Source organism: Penicillium verhagenii (assembly GCF_028828195.1).
Source record: "Penicillium verhagenii strain IBT 33310 chromosome Unknown utg000005l_segment0_segment0, whole genome shotgun sequence".
In the NCBI taxonomy this organism is placed as follows: Eukaryota; Fungi; Ascomycota; class Eurotiomycetes; order Eurotiales; family Aspergillaceae; genus Penicillium; species Penicillium verhagenii.
The window spans coordinates 3,619,788-3,636,790 of NW_026643169.1; the positions used below are offsets into that span (position 1 = coordinate 3,619,788).

The 17,003-nt window shown below is 47.4% G+C and overlaps 7 protein-coding genes across 7 annotated transcripts; 3 read left to right on the forward strand and 4 right to left on the reverse strand.

The window, feature by feature from the left end:
• Positions 1–335: 335 nt before the first annotated feature.
• Positions 336–1,610, reverse strand: N7466_004865 (glycoside hydrolase family 64 protein; the record flags this gene model as incomplete). Its single annotated transcript, XM_057164262.1, has 1 exon — positions 336–1,610. The coding sequence occupies one exon, from the start codon at positions 1,608–1,610 to the stop codon at positions 336–338; it is 1,275 nt and encodes a 424-aa protein (XP_057022943.1).
• A 2,838-nt stretch (positions 1,611–4,448) lies between these two features.
• N7466_004866 (uncharacterized protein) lies at positions 4,449–5,842 on the forward strand (the record flags this gene model as incomplete). The annotated part of the gene is made up of 2 exons (XM_057164263.1): positions 4,449–4,502; positions 4,595–5,842. The coding sequence occupies 2 exons, from the start codon at positions 4,449–4,451 to the stop codon at positions 5,840–5,842; spliced, it is 1,302 nt and encodes a 433-aa protein (XP_057022944.1).
• A 479-nt stretch (positions 5,843–6,321) lies between these two features.
• Positions 6,322–7,750, reverse strand: N7466_004867 (FAD binding domain containing protein; the record flags this gene model as incomplete). Its single annotated transcript, XM_057164264.1, has 3 exons — positions 6,322–6,688; positions 6,756–7,558; positions 7,625–7,750. The coding sequence occupies 3 exons, from the start codon at positions 7,748–7,750 to the stop codon at positions 6,322–6,324; spliced, it is 1,296 nt and encodes a 431-aa protein (XP_057022945.1).
• An 830-nt stretch (positions 7,751–8,580) lies between these two features.
• N7466_004868 (uncharacterized protein) lies at positions 8,581–9,768 on the forward strand (the record flags this gene model as incomplete). Its single annotated transcript, XM_057164265.1, has 1 exon — positions 8,581–9,768. One exon carries the CDS (start codon positions 8,581–8,583, stop codon positions 9,766–9,768), a length of 1,188 nt encoding a protein of 395 aa, XP_057022946.1.
• Positions 9,769–10,039: 271 nt separating this feature from the next.
• N7466_004869 (Zn(II)2Cys6 transcription factor domain-containing protein) lies at positions 10,040–11,555 on the reverse strand (the record flags this gene model as incomplete). The annotated part of the gene is made up of 4 exons (XM_057164266.1): positions 10,040–10,735; positions 10,803–10,937; positions 10,997–11,440; positions 11,499–11,555. 4 exons carry the CDS (start codon positions 11,553–11,555, stop codon positions 10,040–10,042), a joined length of 1,332 nt encoding a protein of 443 aa, XP_057022947.1.
• A 1,328-nt stretch (positions 11,556–12,883) lies between these two features.
• N7466_004870 (uncharacterized protein) lies at positions 12,884–14,090 on the reverse strand (the record flags this gene model as incomplete). Its single annotated transcript, XM_057164267.1, is given in 3 exon segments — positions 12,884–13,461; positions 13,517–13,826; positions 13,845–14,090. The coding sequence occupies 3 exon segments, from the start codon at positions 14,088–14,090 to the stop codon at positions 12,884–12,886; spliced, it is 1,134 nt and encodes a 377-aa protein (XP_057022948.1).
• An 841-nt stretch (positions 14,091–14,931) lies between these two features.
• N7466_004871 (putative DNA polymerase iota) lies at positions 14,932–16,729 on the forward strand (the record flags this gene model as incomplete). Its single annotated transcript, XM_057164268.1, has 2 exons — positions 14,932–14,979; positions 15,029–16,729. The coding sequence occupies 2 exons, from the start codon at positions 14,932–14,934 to the stop codon at positions 16,727–16,729; spliced, it is 1,749 nt and encodes a 582-aa protein (XP_057022949.1).
• Between the last annotated feature and the right edge of the window lie 274 nt (positions 16,730–17,003).

A 17,003-nucleotide genomic window follows, 5' to 3' on the forward strand; every position in this document is an offset into this window, starting at 1 on the left:
CTTGAGTGGTGGCCTGGGCATCGTTTTGCTTGAATCCCTGGAGTGGATTGGTTTTGTATACACTATTTGATATATCCTTTTAATCTTAGTAATTAATACAACGAAGAACGTCAACGATACAGAATCTGAATTTCGAACATTAAATCGTAAGTTGTAACCCATTGGAATATTTGCATTCGGAAGTTGTTAGGTACTAGATTAGCCTATTGATCTGCAAAAAAAAAAAAGCCGACACGAAGGCAGTAAATGAGGACATCGTATATACAAATCTCATCAAATGTTGGTTCAATCAGCCACTGCGCACACCGAAGCTGTACCTTGAAATCTCAGAAATATCAAGGTGCTGTCTTGCTACGAGAAAACTTGCGCACAAATTTCTTCAAACTGCTAAATTTACCTTGTTTCTGAATACCCTGGTTAGCAGCACCCTGTGAAGTTGATGTGGCTGTAACAGCCTCCTTCTTCACACTTTTCTCAGTTGAACTACTAGTCAAGGGGCCGCCAACAGTGACAGTCAAAAGCTTGGGACTGCCATCTGATACACTCCCAGATTGATCCACGCCACCGGACGGACCCACATCATCATAGGGGAATGAATATCCTCTACCATCGAGAGCAGTCGCATGGCAGATCCGCGCGTAGTGATTGGTGATAGCGTTCGTATAATAATCGGCGACGACTTCGCCATCTGGCTGATCCGTATCAATCAGCAAGGTGGACCGATTGAACGCGGCAGCCAGCCGGGCAGTGATGGCGTCCTTGGTACTATCTCCAGACACAGCAAAGGCGCCAGAGCTGTTACTGAAGATAGCCGCGGAGGTGGGCTGGGCATAAGTGATGCTGTCCGATGAAAAGTTCAACGTGTTGTTGGAAACGGTTGCCGTAAGGCTTCCGGCAGCTGCCTGGGTGTCGACTGTCAGAGTCGCATTGGTGTACTTGGACCACACCTGAGCTACATATGAATCAAAGTAGGTACTGAATAAGCTGCTGTTCAGTGTTATGCCGGTGTTGGGGGATACGGCGCGCAGGTTTGCTCCGTTGGTGGTCACGATCAGGTCATTCCAGCCTGCGCCATCGGTGTTGTTCTGGGCTGTCAGTGCAGCGCATACGGTATCCAGAGCACCTGATGGTAGGCCCTTGACAGTCTGAGTCACGCCTGATGTATTCTCCAATGCCAGGGCAATGGGCAGACAGAAGAAATCTACCATACTAATGTTGACGAAGAGCTCTGAGGTGTTCCAGGTAAACTCGCAGAAGTCCCAGTAGGTGTTGTAGTTTGGGTCCGAGGGGTTGGAAGACGAAGGCTCCACAAGCGCTGGACCCGGATTCAAGTAGAAGGCGAGTGTAGCATCGCGTGAGAACCACAGTCGGGCTCCAGCTAAATGTGGGATTGTCACTGTCTTAGTACTACCGGATGCACCAAGTGGGATCGCGCAGTTCACAGCTAGAGCCGTAATAGTAGATGCCGGCGATGTCGGATAGTAGGCTGTCACACCGTCGGATTGCAAAAGGAACAGCGCATTGTTGTTGTCAATAGCCAAGCCGGTAATGTAGGCATAGACCGTACTCGAACCGGTATTATTGACCAAAGCGAAATTCAGGGTCGACATCTCAAATTCTGGTGAGATAGTCCACACTCCTGCGAAGCCTCAAATATTGAAGGGTATAAGAGCCAGGGACGGTAGAGGGCCCACAAAGCTGCAGATGATTGCAGAAAGGTGCATATCAAGTCTTAGTGCAGCAGGAGACGCGTTTTATCTGTAAATTGACCAAAACATCTACCCTGGATAACTCAGCTCAAGGAACAGCATTTCCCAGAACGGGGTTTAGTAGGGCAGGCTGACAGGACCTGGTGATGCAGCGTTGCGACAAGTTGGTGAATTCTGTAGAGGGGTAAACAGGATAAATCAAAAAGCTTATTGGAGCATTCCAGTGCCCAATTAACATGTGTAGTACACGTGTCGATCTTTGCTGGGAAGAGGAAGAGGCGCCGGGACTTTAAGCGGGCGTTCCCTCTTTAATGACACCCGCCGCCACGATCATGCCGTCCACGTCGGCAGATGATCTTACGCGTGGCACTTCTCCACGGGGGAATGGAAAGCCTGGAATCCGCAAAGTCCGGGGTTTAGACCCTTGATGGAGAACTCCTTTGAGGAGTGTCATCTAATATTGATGAAGAAGAAAACTCTATGTTCATTTGGCTTTTGCTTTTTCGTTTTCAAGTTCTTCACGGACAAGTCTCGGGGACAATGACGCCTTTACGCGCCAAGGCTCAATACACCCCAATGCAACCTTGGACGATGAGAAATCCTGCTTGTCAGGCATTATTCGCAGACAATTTCTATATCTGCTGTGGTCACTAGGCATACTGCCGCACTGATGCTTTGGATTCAAGGTTCTTGCGTAGTTCGTTGCGGGCATCTTGAAGAGCACTCGACTCGGGAACATCCACTTTAGGAATTCCTCATGCTTGGTATTTGACAGCAAAGTTCTTTTAATGGTCACTCATTGGAGCATGGGGCATCATATACTTCGTGCCTGGGTGATCAGCCGCCACTATCCATGGATACACCCGACAGTAAAGTTTTCTCTTCATATAGCACGTCTACAGGTATTTCTCAACATGCGATTCCAAGCAAAGCACTTGAAGGCTCTGTACTAATGTGTTCATGATACAACTGTACATTTGAAGGCTGAGATCAGTGGAGGCAGGTTCGTCTTGGTAAACATGCACTGTCGATCTATTCCTTATGTTTTACCATGTGGATGTACCCATGAGGGAGAAGATCCACAACAACATTAGAACATTGGAAGAACAATCCGACATGTGATATGTATACGGCAGAAAAGGTCACAAAGATACAAATTCGTAGGTATTGATTAGTCTCCAGTCCTGAAAGTCATGGGCACGAGGGTTTCAAGTCGAGTCAAGAGCCAGCCCTGGAGGACTCTCGCACATACTAGTATGGAGTATGACCATAGGGCCGGGTCTTTTCCTCTGTTTGCCGTGCAACGAGTCTTTTTTAGTAGTAGATTTTGTATTCAAATGTTTCTTTTGACCAGTTCCTCTTTCCAAACTTGGAAATCATGTTTGTTAGCCTCAAGTGCTGTTTGAAGTTTCCTTGTCCAGAAGCCGAGAAATTTCCCGTCGGTAACTTTCTCTAACTCCAGGGTTTGAATGCCAGAGGTGCGTGCGAGATAGAGCATTTGGCAAGAATGTGAAGGTTCCAAGCAGTATATCAAGTTCAACTGGAGGCTCTTTTCTGAATAGTAATTTGTGGATACCTCGGCATCAAATCACCTGCAGTATTTCTTTCAATGTTACTGATCGGCAATCAACCTTGGAGCCTGTTCCAAGATTCATGTTGAAAAAAATGAAAAATTGGATCCTTCTGAACATCGAAACTACCTAATTAGTACTAGGCATTTATGTGTCAACCAAACGTTGTAAATCTGGTTCGCAGCTTAAGATTTTTTTCTCACCTTACGCAAGCCCCCACTGTGGACCACACCACATGTATCCAAGGACATATACATACTCAGGAGTCACGTGCATGGTTATTTCCAAGAGTCATTTGCTTCCAATTTTCTTAATGTTCTTTGGTTGACGTGACCATGCATAATTTGGGCTTCAACCTTGCAAGGTTGCCACGGCAAGGCTCTGTTGGTGTCTATCCTGGTAGCGATCGTCGGGCTGTGTTTCTTTGTATTTTTCTCAACCCACAATCCAGTTTGGGTGAGATTTCCAACACTTAATACCGAGAGAGCAATAATTAGGGCGCTAGTGTCAGTGTAATTAATTATCATTGAACACGATAAACACTGGATTGCGGGAGATATAGTGAAAAATCCGACTTTGGAGCTTCTGGAAAAGCAAGGGCGGTGGTGTCACGTTGTGGGTCGTGACCCTTACTTGACTTACTGCCAAAACAACTCGTGCAGTTAAACCAACGCCAATCAAGAGCTTTTCAAAAGCAAGACACGGTCTCGAAAGGCACAAAGTATCGAGCTCCACTACCCAAATGTCGTGGATCTCCCGTGATATAAGAGGACCCTTCTCTTTGGAAGGGTGAGACTTGAAGAGGAACGTGCACCAGCCAGCACTGGCACTTGCAAAGTCAAGTTGACGCGCAACTGCATCGTCACCGACCTTTCAGGCGCCCAGTGAATCATGATCGATGATCGTATCCATAAATCCTCGGCTCCACTGGTCTACGTTATCGTCTCACTTGCCAACTCCACTTTCGCGCCTGGTTAATAATAGCCACTGGCGTGCCTGAGCAGTTACTCCACTTGCGCCTAGAATTAATTAACTGTTGTGGCTGACAGTCGCTTTGTGTTCCCTCAGCCCTCCGCTTTTCCAATTCTCTTTTCTCCCCCAAACGCTTCATGAAATCTGGGGGGAAAATCGCATGTCTTTCGATCATCTCTAGGGCCTGCTGCCCATTATGTATATTCCTCAAAAACGGTCCATCGACCATAAAAACAGCATCTTTATTGTTGTACGTTTATCCAGCCACCTTTCCGCCCTCATCCGTTGCCTTGTCATCGTTCGCCACTGGCTTGGCTGGTGATTTTCTAACCTCTCATATAGGTTTTCGTGGTGATTGTTTTCGTACTTGCAGTATGCGCCGTCAGCTTTTTCCTAGCCCGATACCTTCGACAACGGCACTATGAGCCGAAGTATATACCCGGAACCTATTTCAAACGGAAATGGAAACAATGGCAGCCCGGCAGTGCTTCGTATGGCCAAGTTCCTAATCAGGGAGCTGCCAATGGAAACCAGGACACTTCATATCAAGGAGCAGGCGCAACCAATCCAGAAATGACGACCGCGGGTGTCCAGCGTGAGACGTCGATTCGATCCATCATTACCTTACCCGCCTACTCGCCGAGTCCGAAGCCGACCGAGCAAATAATCGGGCGCGAAGGAGAGCGTGAAGGAATGGACATGGTGGTAGAATTTCCTGAAACATCAGAAGAGCAAGAGGCTCGTCGCGAGGATCAAATGGAGTCATTATACCAGGTCCGCCTTCAGCGTCGCCAAGAGCTCGCCGATCGAGAGGCCCGGCGCCGTGAGCGTCGCTCAGCACGATCTCGCGGCGATATAGTTCGTCTAGAAGAATTGGCCGCCGAATCACGCGCCCGCACAAGCCGCCGCCATCAAGCAAGTTCCAGCAACACATCGCTCAGTGCATCCACCGTTATCGCCGAACAGCAATCCCGGGAGCGGGAACGCCGTATCTCCAGCGTCAGCTACGCTTCAATCGGTCGCGTCCGCCATGACGGATCCCGCCTACGAGCCGATTCCCACGAATCCGATCATCAGCCTCTCCTAGAAAATGCCGTTGTGAACGCATCGTCGCCTTCTTTGAACGACCAGCCGCTTACCAGCCTCCGCTCCCGCGGTGAGTCGCTAGCTTCGTCTATTCTGACTACAGATACGGGCGGGACCGACAGTGATCCACTCATCCTGCGCCCAAGCTCTACGCGCGGGTCTAGTCGCCCCGCTTCACAGCTGGAAGAGGGGGAGGATCTTGGAACCCTGAGCATCCAGCCACCCCCTGAATACGAACATCTCGACTGGGGCGACGCACCCGCATATGAGAGCCCAACCCGTGAAGGTGCCGAGGAGCCGCGCCAGTTAGCATCGATATTGACAACACCCTTGCCATCTATTCAAGTCGATATCGCCAGTCCCGTCGCGATTCGTCCATCCACACCGACCGAGCCCCGTCATCCAGAAGATGACCCTGATACTACACCCAGGGGCCCTACCCGCACCTCTGTGGTTTCAGAAATTGATTCCGAATCCACACCGGGGCATGCCCCTGTCTCATGATAAGACATTTTCGGTATACAAAGATTGGAGATCTCCGTATATGGACTTAATGACCACGATTCACGACCTGTACTAGCATTTAACTACCCCCTGTGGCGACTATTTCCGTTTCATCTTCGGTCCGGCAAGGCGTTTGTGGTTATTTTGCCGAAGGTTTTTTTATTCTTATTTTTTATTTTTTACTTTCTATTTTTGTGATTTTCTTTTTCTATTTCAGTCCAATATATCACGAAGGCCTGAATCTGTCGGGACAACAACCTTGGAAGCATTCACATTGGGTGTTGATATTAAGTCAACATATCACATTGTGCTTTCTCAGCGGTTTTAAGATAGTCAATAACATCTAAAGTTGTCCAAATTCTTCACTTCATTTGATGTATAGACTGGTACATACTCAAGTGCTGGGTAATTGTATGCTCATTTCCTGCCAGACCGGTTTAAAGCTAGTATTCAAAGTCCACATGTGTAGTAGCCAGGAGTTACAGTGAACTTGACACCGGGGATTGAACATGTTCTCCCCAAGCAATATCAACTTCACGAGCAAAATCGTATCCAAAGAGAAACTCTTGAATGCTGGGATCTGCGAACAGGAAAGGGAATCCCTGAGCAGGCCTCTCATTCAACAAAACTCTATCACGCTCCTTTTGTAGAGGGCCATCCTCCAAATGGAATACAACTCGAAAGTCGGCACTTTTCTGCACAACTTGGGCTGTTCTGTCTTTACGTAGCTGCTCATATAGCCTTAGAATATCGCGCATGTGAAAACGTGCTTCAGAGGGTGCAACTTTTGAGAATAGCGCACCCAGAACAGCACCATCCTCAATTGCTTGAGCAGCTCCTTGGGCCCTGTGCATAATAAGCACTCTAGCATTCAATGACAGCAACTCAGTAGGCAAGATAAAGAACCACTCACAGATATGGAAGGGTGGCATGACAAGCATCACCCAGCAAAACAAACTTATGAGATGGATGACTCCACTGCTCCATTTTGACACTATCCTGCAAGCGCCATTTGGTGGTACTTCCGACTTGGTGCAGTAGCTCCGTCAATTGGGGGTCCCAGTTATCGAATTTGCGCTGCATTTCCTCAACACTTGCGGACTCGACATTGACACCGTCGGGTAAATCATCCGGGATGATAAGCACAATGTTGCACAATTGATCCTTCTCGATGAAGTAGCACATGGCGTGCATGTTTGGTCCCATCCAGTAGTTCGTGCACGGCTTCTTGATAAGGTCCTGTAGTATTGCGCTCTTCATATCAGATACCTTTACTACAGACCGGTACGCGAGGTCGCCGGTAAGTCTAGGTGGATCTGGACGAGCGAGTAATGCTTCACGGCATGCAGACCTGAGCCCGTCGGCTCCAATGATCAGATCTGGGGTGATATCGTAGTCTGGATTTCCCTTCACGGTGATGGCGGGCTTCTCGAACTGGATTCTTGTGACTGTTGATTGCAATCGAATAATTACTCCGAGTCGGATTGCTTCGGTGAGCAGGATATGATGGTATCCTGCGCGGTGGACTTGGAAGTATGGGTATCCATATTTATCTTCGATGAATGGCTGGATGTTTTGGGTTGATAATATTGTTCCATCGCTTGTTCGAAGATGGAAATTGTGGGGCAGGGTAGCGATTAAACGGACTTTTTCAAGTAGCCCCCATTGATCTAGGACGCGTGAGGATGATGGTGGGATTTGAATTCCGGCACCAACCTACATGCGATTGATCAATTTACATAACATATTGCAAGAAATGCGAAAAGCTCTATTATGACTTACTTCACCTAGCTGTTCGGCTTGTTCAAGGATTGTGACTTGGTGGCCGGCTTTGGCAATTCCAATAGCTGCTGCTAGCCCACCCAGGCCGGCACCGACAATGACAATATCGAGTCCTTGATGAGCCATTTCGATTGCAGTCACTCAATGTCTTGTTTTTTTTTCACCCTTTCTAGCTTTGAAACTTTTGATTGTGGCTTCATATACAATGCAATAAATGCACTGTATCGGGCTGTCCGACATACCCCGCTCCCCAGCATTGATTCCGCACAATTGGCTACCAACTGCCTCGATCTAATCATTACCTTTCGGGAGCTCCGTGACCCAATAGAGCTGGCGATAAGGCTATTGTGACAAGCATGATATTTGTTGGTAGGTGAAAGTCATCTGATCCAATACTGGCATATTGTGACGCATCTCCCATCTCTGTGCTGTCGCGCACCTGCCCGCCACCTAAGGCTGTCCAACCCCCAGAGCTCCATGACTTCTCAGTTCTAAGTGTTCCCAGTTGAATGATAGTATTTTGAATTTGAAGTTGTCACTGGGTGGTGTCATTTTGGCTTGCAGGGGAGAAAGTTGAAAGCATTTGCTTGCACTTGGAACTTTCCATGGCAGCGTCACAGGGCTCCTAACCGCAAATCGGTAGGATACATGGCCCTTTTTTAAAATCAACCACGAGATAGATGATTCGAAAACAAAAGAAATAGAAATGCCCCCCAAAAGTCCCCAAAAGTCCCCAAGTCAAGTTTGTGATGGTTGCCTAATAAAGTTTAGCTCGTGGTGCTCTGTGGTTACCTAATGAGGGATAGCGGACTGTCAGGTGGATACCCCATGAGGCTTAGCGTCTCCGCTCTTGCCATAGATCTGATTCCGAACTGTTCTTATAAATGGATCACCCCGCTGCCATTTTACTCCGGTAATTCATCTTTTCCTCTGAGGCACAGTCATAGTCCGTTGTTATGGCAGAATATGCAGAAGACGATGCGATTCCCAGGGGGTGGCGTACTCGTCAACCGGGCTTTACCATCTGGGCCCTTCTATCCGTTGTCCGCGTCTCGTTTGTCGGTTTTTGCTATAGCATCTACTACATCCCACCCTCATTACGTCAGAGTCCAAGATGGTCATATCGCCAAGCATTTCGATCACGACTGTTGAAAGTCGCCTTTGGCGTCATCACCGAGCTCGGCTTCACACAATCTTTAAGCATGGAGGCTGGCAATCTCGGTGATCGGTGGGTTATCATGGACCCAGCCCCGGAGGAATCATACCCTCGTGCTTTCACGAGTCAGACAGTCAAACCAGAAAGCATCGGTGCTACCTGGTACCCCGACGCGCCATCCAAGAAACCCGATCCGGACAACCAAGGCTTGGTCGTGCTGTCATTCCACTCCGGCTCTTTTCTGTGGCTAGACGGACGACCGGATGACTCTGGCGAGACTGCAAATACGTTGAACAGCAAGTTAGGGGCTGGAACAAGGTCTCTTTGGGTGCAATATCGTCTGGCGGGGGGCAAAAACCCCACCCCTTACCCGGGACCTATGCAAGACGCTGTGACGGCATATCTCTACCTCGTGAAAGATCTGGGCATCTCACCTACCCGCATTATACTGGCGGGTGATTCTTCAGGCGCAACTATTGCAGTGGCCCTCTTGCGCTATCTCGTCTCCGATGACAATCTTGATCCCGAGCTCGCGGAACTACCACAGCCCAGAGCATGTCTTTTGTTCTCACCTTCTGTCGATTATAGCTTTGAGGGCGACTCACATGCCTTCCACACACATCGTAATCAAAAGACCGACTACTGTGACGGACATATGGCTGCCTGGGGCGCCCGGGCATTTGCGCCACCGAAGACTGTCCGACTAACAGACCCGTATCTCTCACCCGCACTCCATCCATTTGCGACGCCAGTCCCTATATTCGCTCAAACCGGAGGTGCTGAGGTTCTCTGTGACAGTGTCAGAGATTTCACAGATGCGATGGGTGCTATTCCAAGCAATCGGGTTGAGTTTTTAGAGACACCATATGTGCCGCATGATGTTTACGTTACGGGGAACATACTCGGGTGGCCAAAAGAACAGGAGGAGATGATTGATGCCGCCGTCAAATTTGCTTTGTCATTACCAGGAGATATTCTGGAGACGTAACATGATATGTATTTTAGCTTATATTTTCAATTTTGATCCCCGCGGGGATTTTCGAGCCCTGGTGGTTCATGAATTTTCACATGTGTTCTGTTTACAATTTCCAAGGTTCTGTTATGTCAAGTTTAGTAGTGCCCATGTGCGATTGAACGTATCCAGAGTGGCAATTGACTTTCAACATTTGAAAGGTAAGTATACTTCGTAAACATTGAAGGTTTCCAAGTTTATACCTACGTACCTACTAAGTCATTCAATTGGTATCATTATCTTTGGATCACATCATAGCACATCCTCCTGGAACCCCCAGCTTGGAAGTATCTACTTCAAACCCGACTTCTGGGAGTTGGCCATGCCGACGGTGATTTTCCAGCAGCGTCTTAAGCCACTTAGTGCAGTTTCTCCATTCTAGAGCCTTGAAGTCCGATTGATAATCCGTCAAAATATTTTCAATGCACGATACCTGTTGTGGATCTTTTGCCGCAGCAAGAGCCACGATCAGACATAACGGGACATATGCGGCGCCAAGGGGGCGGTCACGGGAGGCGACATCAGCTCCCTCGATAACTGTTTGAATGAAGAAATCTGACTCTTGAATGAGCATGGCGTCGGGAAGATTAAATGAGTGGAGAACGGTGTTTAGCAAGAGAGCCAGCGAAGAAACCACGATACATGCTGCCTGATAACGGGATTGATGAACACTCGGTAGTGTTGACAGTAAGCCGCATTTCTGATAAGAATGCATTTTGTGTGCGTCGCTTTTGAGTTGCAGATAAGTCGAGGTAATTTCTGGGATATATGGAGAGGGGTTGTGGATATACTTGGGGAATATCGCTAGTGAGAATAAGCCAATGCTTGGTCTCGGGATACTGCTGTGCTCCGGGGGTGGAGGACTTTGGTGGAGAAGAGCTGTGATTTGATCCCAGAATATTTTGTTCATTCGGATGCGAGGATCCCGCATGCCCTCCAGAATCTATGTAGAGACGTGGTCGATTAGAGCTGCTCGTCAGAGGAACCAGGGCTCAAGAATAAAAACATACCACAGGCACGCATAGAGTGACGAGCAGATTCCGTGCAAAGCCACTTTTATATTCATTCATATCAATAATCCGAAGTATATGCGCGATGGCCTCAGCATGGCTAGACCTCTGCTTTTGGGACGTTCCAATCCAGCTCTGGTAATCCAAGTTAGCTTACAAAGGCATGGAATATGGAAGGTGATTAGATTCCATACCTGACATATAGAAATTAGGTATATTGCACAAAGCGTATTGGGAGATCGAGCATTGACTGGATTATTCAAACACTCGCGGAGTTCTTTCACAGCTTTTCCAAATTTCACCAACACCGCAGGCGGGACATCCCGTTTCTGGAAATATGGATACGAAGACACCAATGCTGTTGCAGCAGCATCTAAGACAGGACTAGATCCAAATCTTCGAGGTAAATCTCGGAGAAATGGTCCATAATACGTTATATCATAGCGCACATCACGGATCTCCAGCGTGCTGATAAACCGTATGGTGAGTGTATCATTGGGCACTTGCGCAATCTGGAGCTTTGATCCCTGAGCACTCCTCGACAGCTCCACAGATTGGAACTTGTACCGCCGCAAGCCACTTCCGATACACGGCAATCGAAGCCTGGCACATCGGGTGCAGGGTTGTAGTTCATCGCACTAATTCCATATGTCAGCTGGACTGTCCAATGAGCAGGTCTTGGGGAAGCGAGCGAACCTTCTTCTTTGCTTTCCGACAGGCTTCACAGCCTTTACTGGTGGGTACGCCTGGCATTTCGTACCTGGGTCCGCAGCGTTATGCTAGAAAGAGTAAGGCGTGGTTCACAAGCAATGATGGTGGCTTATTTTGGCGAGAGTGGGATGTGACGCTTTGGCACCGAGGATTGAACGGATAAATGAAGTGGTGGAGTCACTGGAGTGTAGATAAAATGAATGGGGCGCTTTGGCCCCCAGGTCCCACACCAGGCCAATCAGAGAGGGTATTAGGCCCTGAATTGGACCCCAGTACTTAATTAATCTTCTTTGGTTCTGGCGCTCCGTTTTTCCATTTTGGAGTAATTCGTATTCGTACTGCCTATGCAGTTTGTGCTCCGCCACGTTACTCGGGCACGGTCAAAATATTTTATTACTCATAATTACCCACCGAGTTTTTTTTGTAAAAGCATGTAAGCCCCAAGGAAAGATCGTCGAATCTTCGCATACAATTAGTCCTTCTCATGGCTACAGCCTACGACGAACATCTTCCAGCGTCGTCACAAAAAGAGAAATACTAGCATTCCGTCGGGCCCTTCCCACGCATTGTAGGTACTTAACCCCAGATATCCTCTGGATGATCTCCAATGCTGACCTTTACAGACTTTCGATGTGAGATTCTTGAGAGCAAATTGCATCTCAATAAATCCACAATGAACTGGCTAAAAAGCTTGTTTACCGGCAAAAGTCGACAGGAAATCGCAGAAGAATCCAAACAAAGGCGTATCAGAAAACTTCACGGCAAGAGGATCCGAGCACGAGAACGAGAATTAAGGCTGGCGTTAGATGGTGGGGGAGCAAAAGGAGCACGCTTCTTTTTTGGACCCTTGGGTGAATCATATGGCTATAGAAGGCGCGGAAGACCTCGCAACGAACGCAAAGCGAAAAGGTCTTCTCTGTGGTGAAGTCAAGTAAATAAATTAAATATTTCAAGAGAATACAATCGATCAATTTTCGAAGATCGGTTTGGTCACATAAAAGACGTGCTCATTTGTATTCTGACTTCTTTTGCGTTTTCAAAGTATATACAACTTTCCGAAGCCGGTTTGTTTCTCCATTTTTCGGTTTTGGAGGAAGTATATCAGCTCCTGGACTCCTGTTAACATGAGTCCTACTAGCACTAGCGCAATCATAATAATGAGACCCCTTGGATACAGATCCGATGATTCATCTTGCCGGAATATTTGAGTGCCGGCCATGAGGCCACTGGTAGCTGTCATAACGACTAGTTGAGAGTTAGCTTCATGTCACATTATAACCGCCAATATTATTCCGAACGTACACATACTATAGGAACTTGGTTAGTCAACCACACAATAATAATGAATTGTGGAGCTTCCAATATTTTACTTACGCAACTCCAATACTTCGCTCCTCTGAGGTCTGACTATTCATTTGAATCCAAGCGTTGTGAATGGGATGATACCCCACCGCCAAACCATTGACGGTTGTCCAAAGTCCAAATTTGCTCCAGCGGCCAACATGCGACTGTGTTATCCTGAGAACAATCAGTGCAATCAGATACACTGATATGGCGATCATCACAGTAAGACCACGCTTCTTTGTTTTATCGCTTAGCCAAGCGAAAAATAAAACCACTGGTAGAGTCATGAAGTATCCAATAGCAGCTAAGGCGTTGGCCTGGACCCGTGTGAAACCCAAAGACATAATGATACTCGGTGTATAAGTGGTAAGTGGACACCATGTAGCAAAGACACAAGCGGTTGCAAGAAAGTGAGGCCATTTGTAGACATTGGTCAGTGTTTGCCAGACAACCGTCAAAGGTATCCGTCGAGCTACCGGATCGTGCGTGTCATGAGTTTCTTCTGAATTCAGTTTCTTTACCTCCAATACTGATTGATACTTAGTCTTCTCCGGGAGAAGAAACATCAGCATCAAAGAGATGGTCACCGACCAAATCCCCTCCACTGGAAACCTATCAGCAAACTTGTAATTCATTGTCAAAGAAGGATCAAATCTCACCCAAGAAAATCCACTGCCACCCTGAGATTCCACCCTTGCCATCTAATCTCAAAAGTCCTGCCCCCAATAATGGCGAGATGGCAGTGCCACCAAACATCCCAAAGAAAAAGATCGCAATGCGCTTGGTAATCTCCTCTCTTGTGTACCATGTGGACAAGGTGTACATAGCACCGGGAATGTATCCCGCTTCTGCGAGTCCCAAAATGGCTCTTGTGAGAAGAAAGCCAGTCCTGTTGCGGATGAAAATCTGTAAAGCAGCAATCACGCCAAATATGAAAACCTGTCCGCCAATCCACCAGCGGGGGCCAATCTACGCTTCGGTTAGCACCCATGAGCCATTGCGATAGTGTCGGCAAGCTTGGTTTACCTTTTGTAAAAGAATATTTGATGGAATTTCAAGTACAATCACACCAATGTACATCAATTGATTTCCGAGGTTAATTGTGTTTTGATCCACAGAGATGGCGGATGCTAATCCGCCTGTCAGCGCGCTGGAGATATTGGTTCGATCCAATTGGTAGGTTGCAAATCCGACCAAAAGTAGTGGGAGAACTTGAAAATCGGCGCTGCTCATATTCTTAGCGATCTTCTTCAAATGTTTGTTCCAAGGTTAGATTCTGATGGACCTCGGGATGACTTACATCCTTCGCAATTGTACTGCATTTTTCGTCATACAAACATCTTCTCCCTCCTTCTGTCGAATTTTTATATCTATCCTGTCCCACATCTTTCAAATGTCCAAGTAATATCAGGTAAAGACTTTTGGTGATTTTCATCAGATTGTTGGTTTTATGACTCTCACTACATAGGGACCTTGGGAGCTAACGAGGAGAACCTTTGGAGTGATGAGATAATCTCGCTTTGCTCAAGTGCTGCCTTATTAATGAAGCAGACAAACATTTGAAAAATTCAAGTCTGGAATTAAACACCAACAAGTGCATAGTCCAAGTTGCAAAGAAATAAATCGTCATAGAATTGATGAATGTTGGGGAAGAGCACACATGCAAATTGGACGCGTCTGTATATACTTTCTTACTACACACGATACTATATGTTGAGCCAATTCACCATGATTTGAAAACATGTATACATGTACGATGGCGAAATCGATGTGTGAACATTTGAATCTACAAACCAACTTACGATAGTACTATTCAAAAGAAAAAACCTCCGAATTTTCCGCCAGTTCAACGTCACACAATGTTTATCGATTGTTACAAAATGACTATGTTGGCAAGTGAGCCACACTTACCGCACCAGCCACACCCGGAGAAACCATCACGATTCGCGATCAGCAAAACGCTTTCTCGAATCTCAACTCTTTACACCCGTGGACGCGTGAACATTCATGGATCTCCAGGTCCAGACCTATGCAACGACAGACGAATTCATCAGTTCATCCTCATAGAAATCATATGGCTACAGCTCCGACGCGTAATGACCGTCGGATCATCCTTCACTTAGTAAGCAGACCCATATTCACCATGAATGAATCGTTCCTGACACCACCAGGATTATGACTGCTTCTATGCTTCGGTTTTCGAAGTAGAACAGCCGGCACTAAAGAAGTTACCCCTAGCCGTACAACAGAAGCAAATTATCGTGACATGTAATTACGAAGCCCGGCGGCGAGGGCTACACAAGCTGCAGCTCATCAAAGATGCCAAGCGAACGTGCCCCGATGTGGTGATTGTTCTGGGCGAGGACCTGACCAGATTTCGAGACGCCTCCAAAGAGCTCTACCTTTTCATTCGAGGATTTATCTGGGGCGGACGAGTGGAGAAGCTTGGTTTTGATGAGCTATCTCTAGATGTTACCGAGATGATTGATTATAATGTCAATCTATTGAACCCGAATGATTTGTCGACCTCGTTCTTCCATTTGGACTCTAAAGACCCAACAATCGGATTTGCTTACGATGCGACAAAAATCATGGGCTCGACCTTCCCCGCGACAGCAGAGGATACCTCGATTTCCACACTCGATACATCAAATCTGGAAATGAAGCTTGTGATCGCGTCCCATCTGCTCAAGTACCTCAGAGATCAGATGGAGCACCAGAAAGGCTTCACAGCTACAGGAGGAGTATCTACCTCCAAGCTTCTCGCAAAACTAGTGGGAAGTGTCCACAAACCCAATGAGCAGACTGTTCTGCTCCCACCATACTCACTAGCCCAAGATGGCATTGAGAGCAATGTGACCCAATTTCTGGATAGTTATCAGATCCGCCAAATTCCTGGCATCGGATCACGACTTGCCCAGAAACTGAGAGCCCGCGTTACCGGAGAAAGTACAGGGGAAGAAGATGTCACGGTCCGGGATGTCCGTCTATATCCTGGAATGGGCCCAGCTATGCTCGAGAAAACGTTAGGCGGGCCTGGTGCACCAAGAGGTATTGGAATGCGCATTTGGGGTCTCCTGCACGGCGTGGACAACACCGAAGTACTCGAGGCTCGAGATTTGCCTACTCAAATCAGTATTGAGGACTCCTACGGTCGTGGCCAATTCGGCACCGTGGAGAATGTGCGTCGCGAACTTGTGACTCTTACGGGAAGCTTGATCCGGCGGATGAGGACGGATTTACTAGATAAAAGTGAAGAATCTCCACGGTGGCTGGCCCACCCGCGGACCTTGCGTCTATCTACACGACCTCGCAATGCTCCGGACACTGACGGGGTGCGAACATACAATGCCAACCGCATTTCTCGATCGGCTCCTCTGCCAGGGTTTGTCTTCAATCTGGAAGAGAATATTGATGCACTGGCCGAACGGTTAGTTCAGGAGAATCTTCTGACAATGTTTCGACGATTGAATCCCGAAAAATCCGGGTGGGACCTGAGTTTGATCAACGTAGCTGTGACGAACTTGGTGGAGAGTGCAGGGGATCAAAAGCAAAGTAGCGGGCGCGATATAGGAAAAATGTTCCGGCTGCAGGAAACGGTGCTCAGAGATTGGACTGTACCGTTAGTGGATCCAGGGTCTGGCGCCACTGCATGTGTTCCTGGCCCGGAGATAACGGAGAAGACAAGTGTGGATCATGACGAGATGACATGGAGTGAAGAAGAAGAGAACGAAGACGAGGAAGACAACGACGAGGAAGACAACGACGAGGAAGAGAAGGGACTGTTCAGTATCCAGTGTGACATTTGTTCAGCTGCGATTCCCCATTTTGCCCAGTTGGCCCATAGACTGTACCACGAATCTCTTGATTGAGGCATTTTGCACATATCTGAATATAGAAAAAAGCACGATCCATGGATCTCAAGTCAGCAAAGGTTACAAGACTGGATGTATTGACATTAGGCATACATATTTCGTTCATGTAACACCATCTTGTCTTGCCAAGACACGCCCCAACTGCCCTTTTTACCATTGGATTCTTCCGTGCTTGGCGCCAATAACAACTGGGCTGAGTCGACCATGGACTTTGGATATGTATCGCCTTGTCTTTTCTTCACTTCTTCTTAATTCCTTTTCTTCACTCATT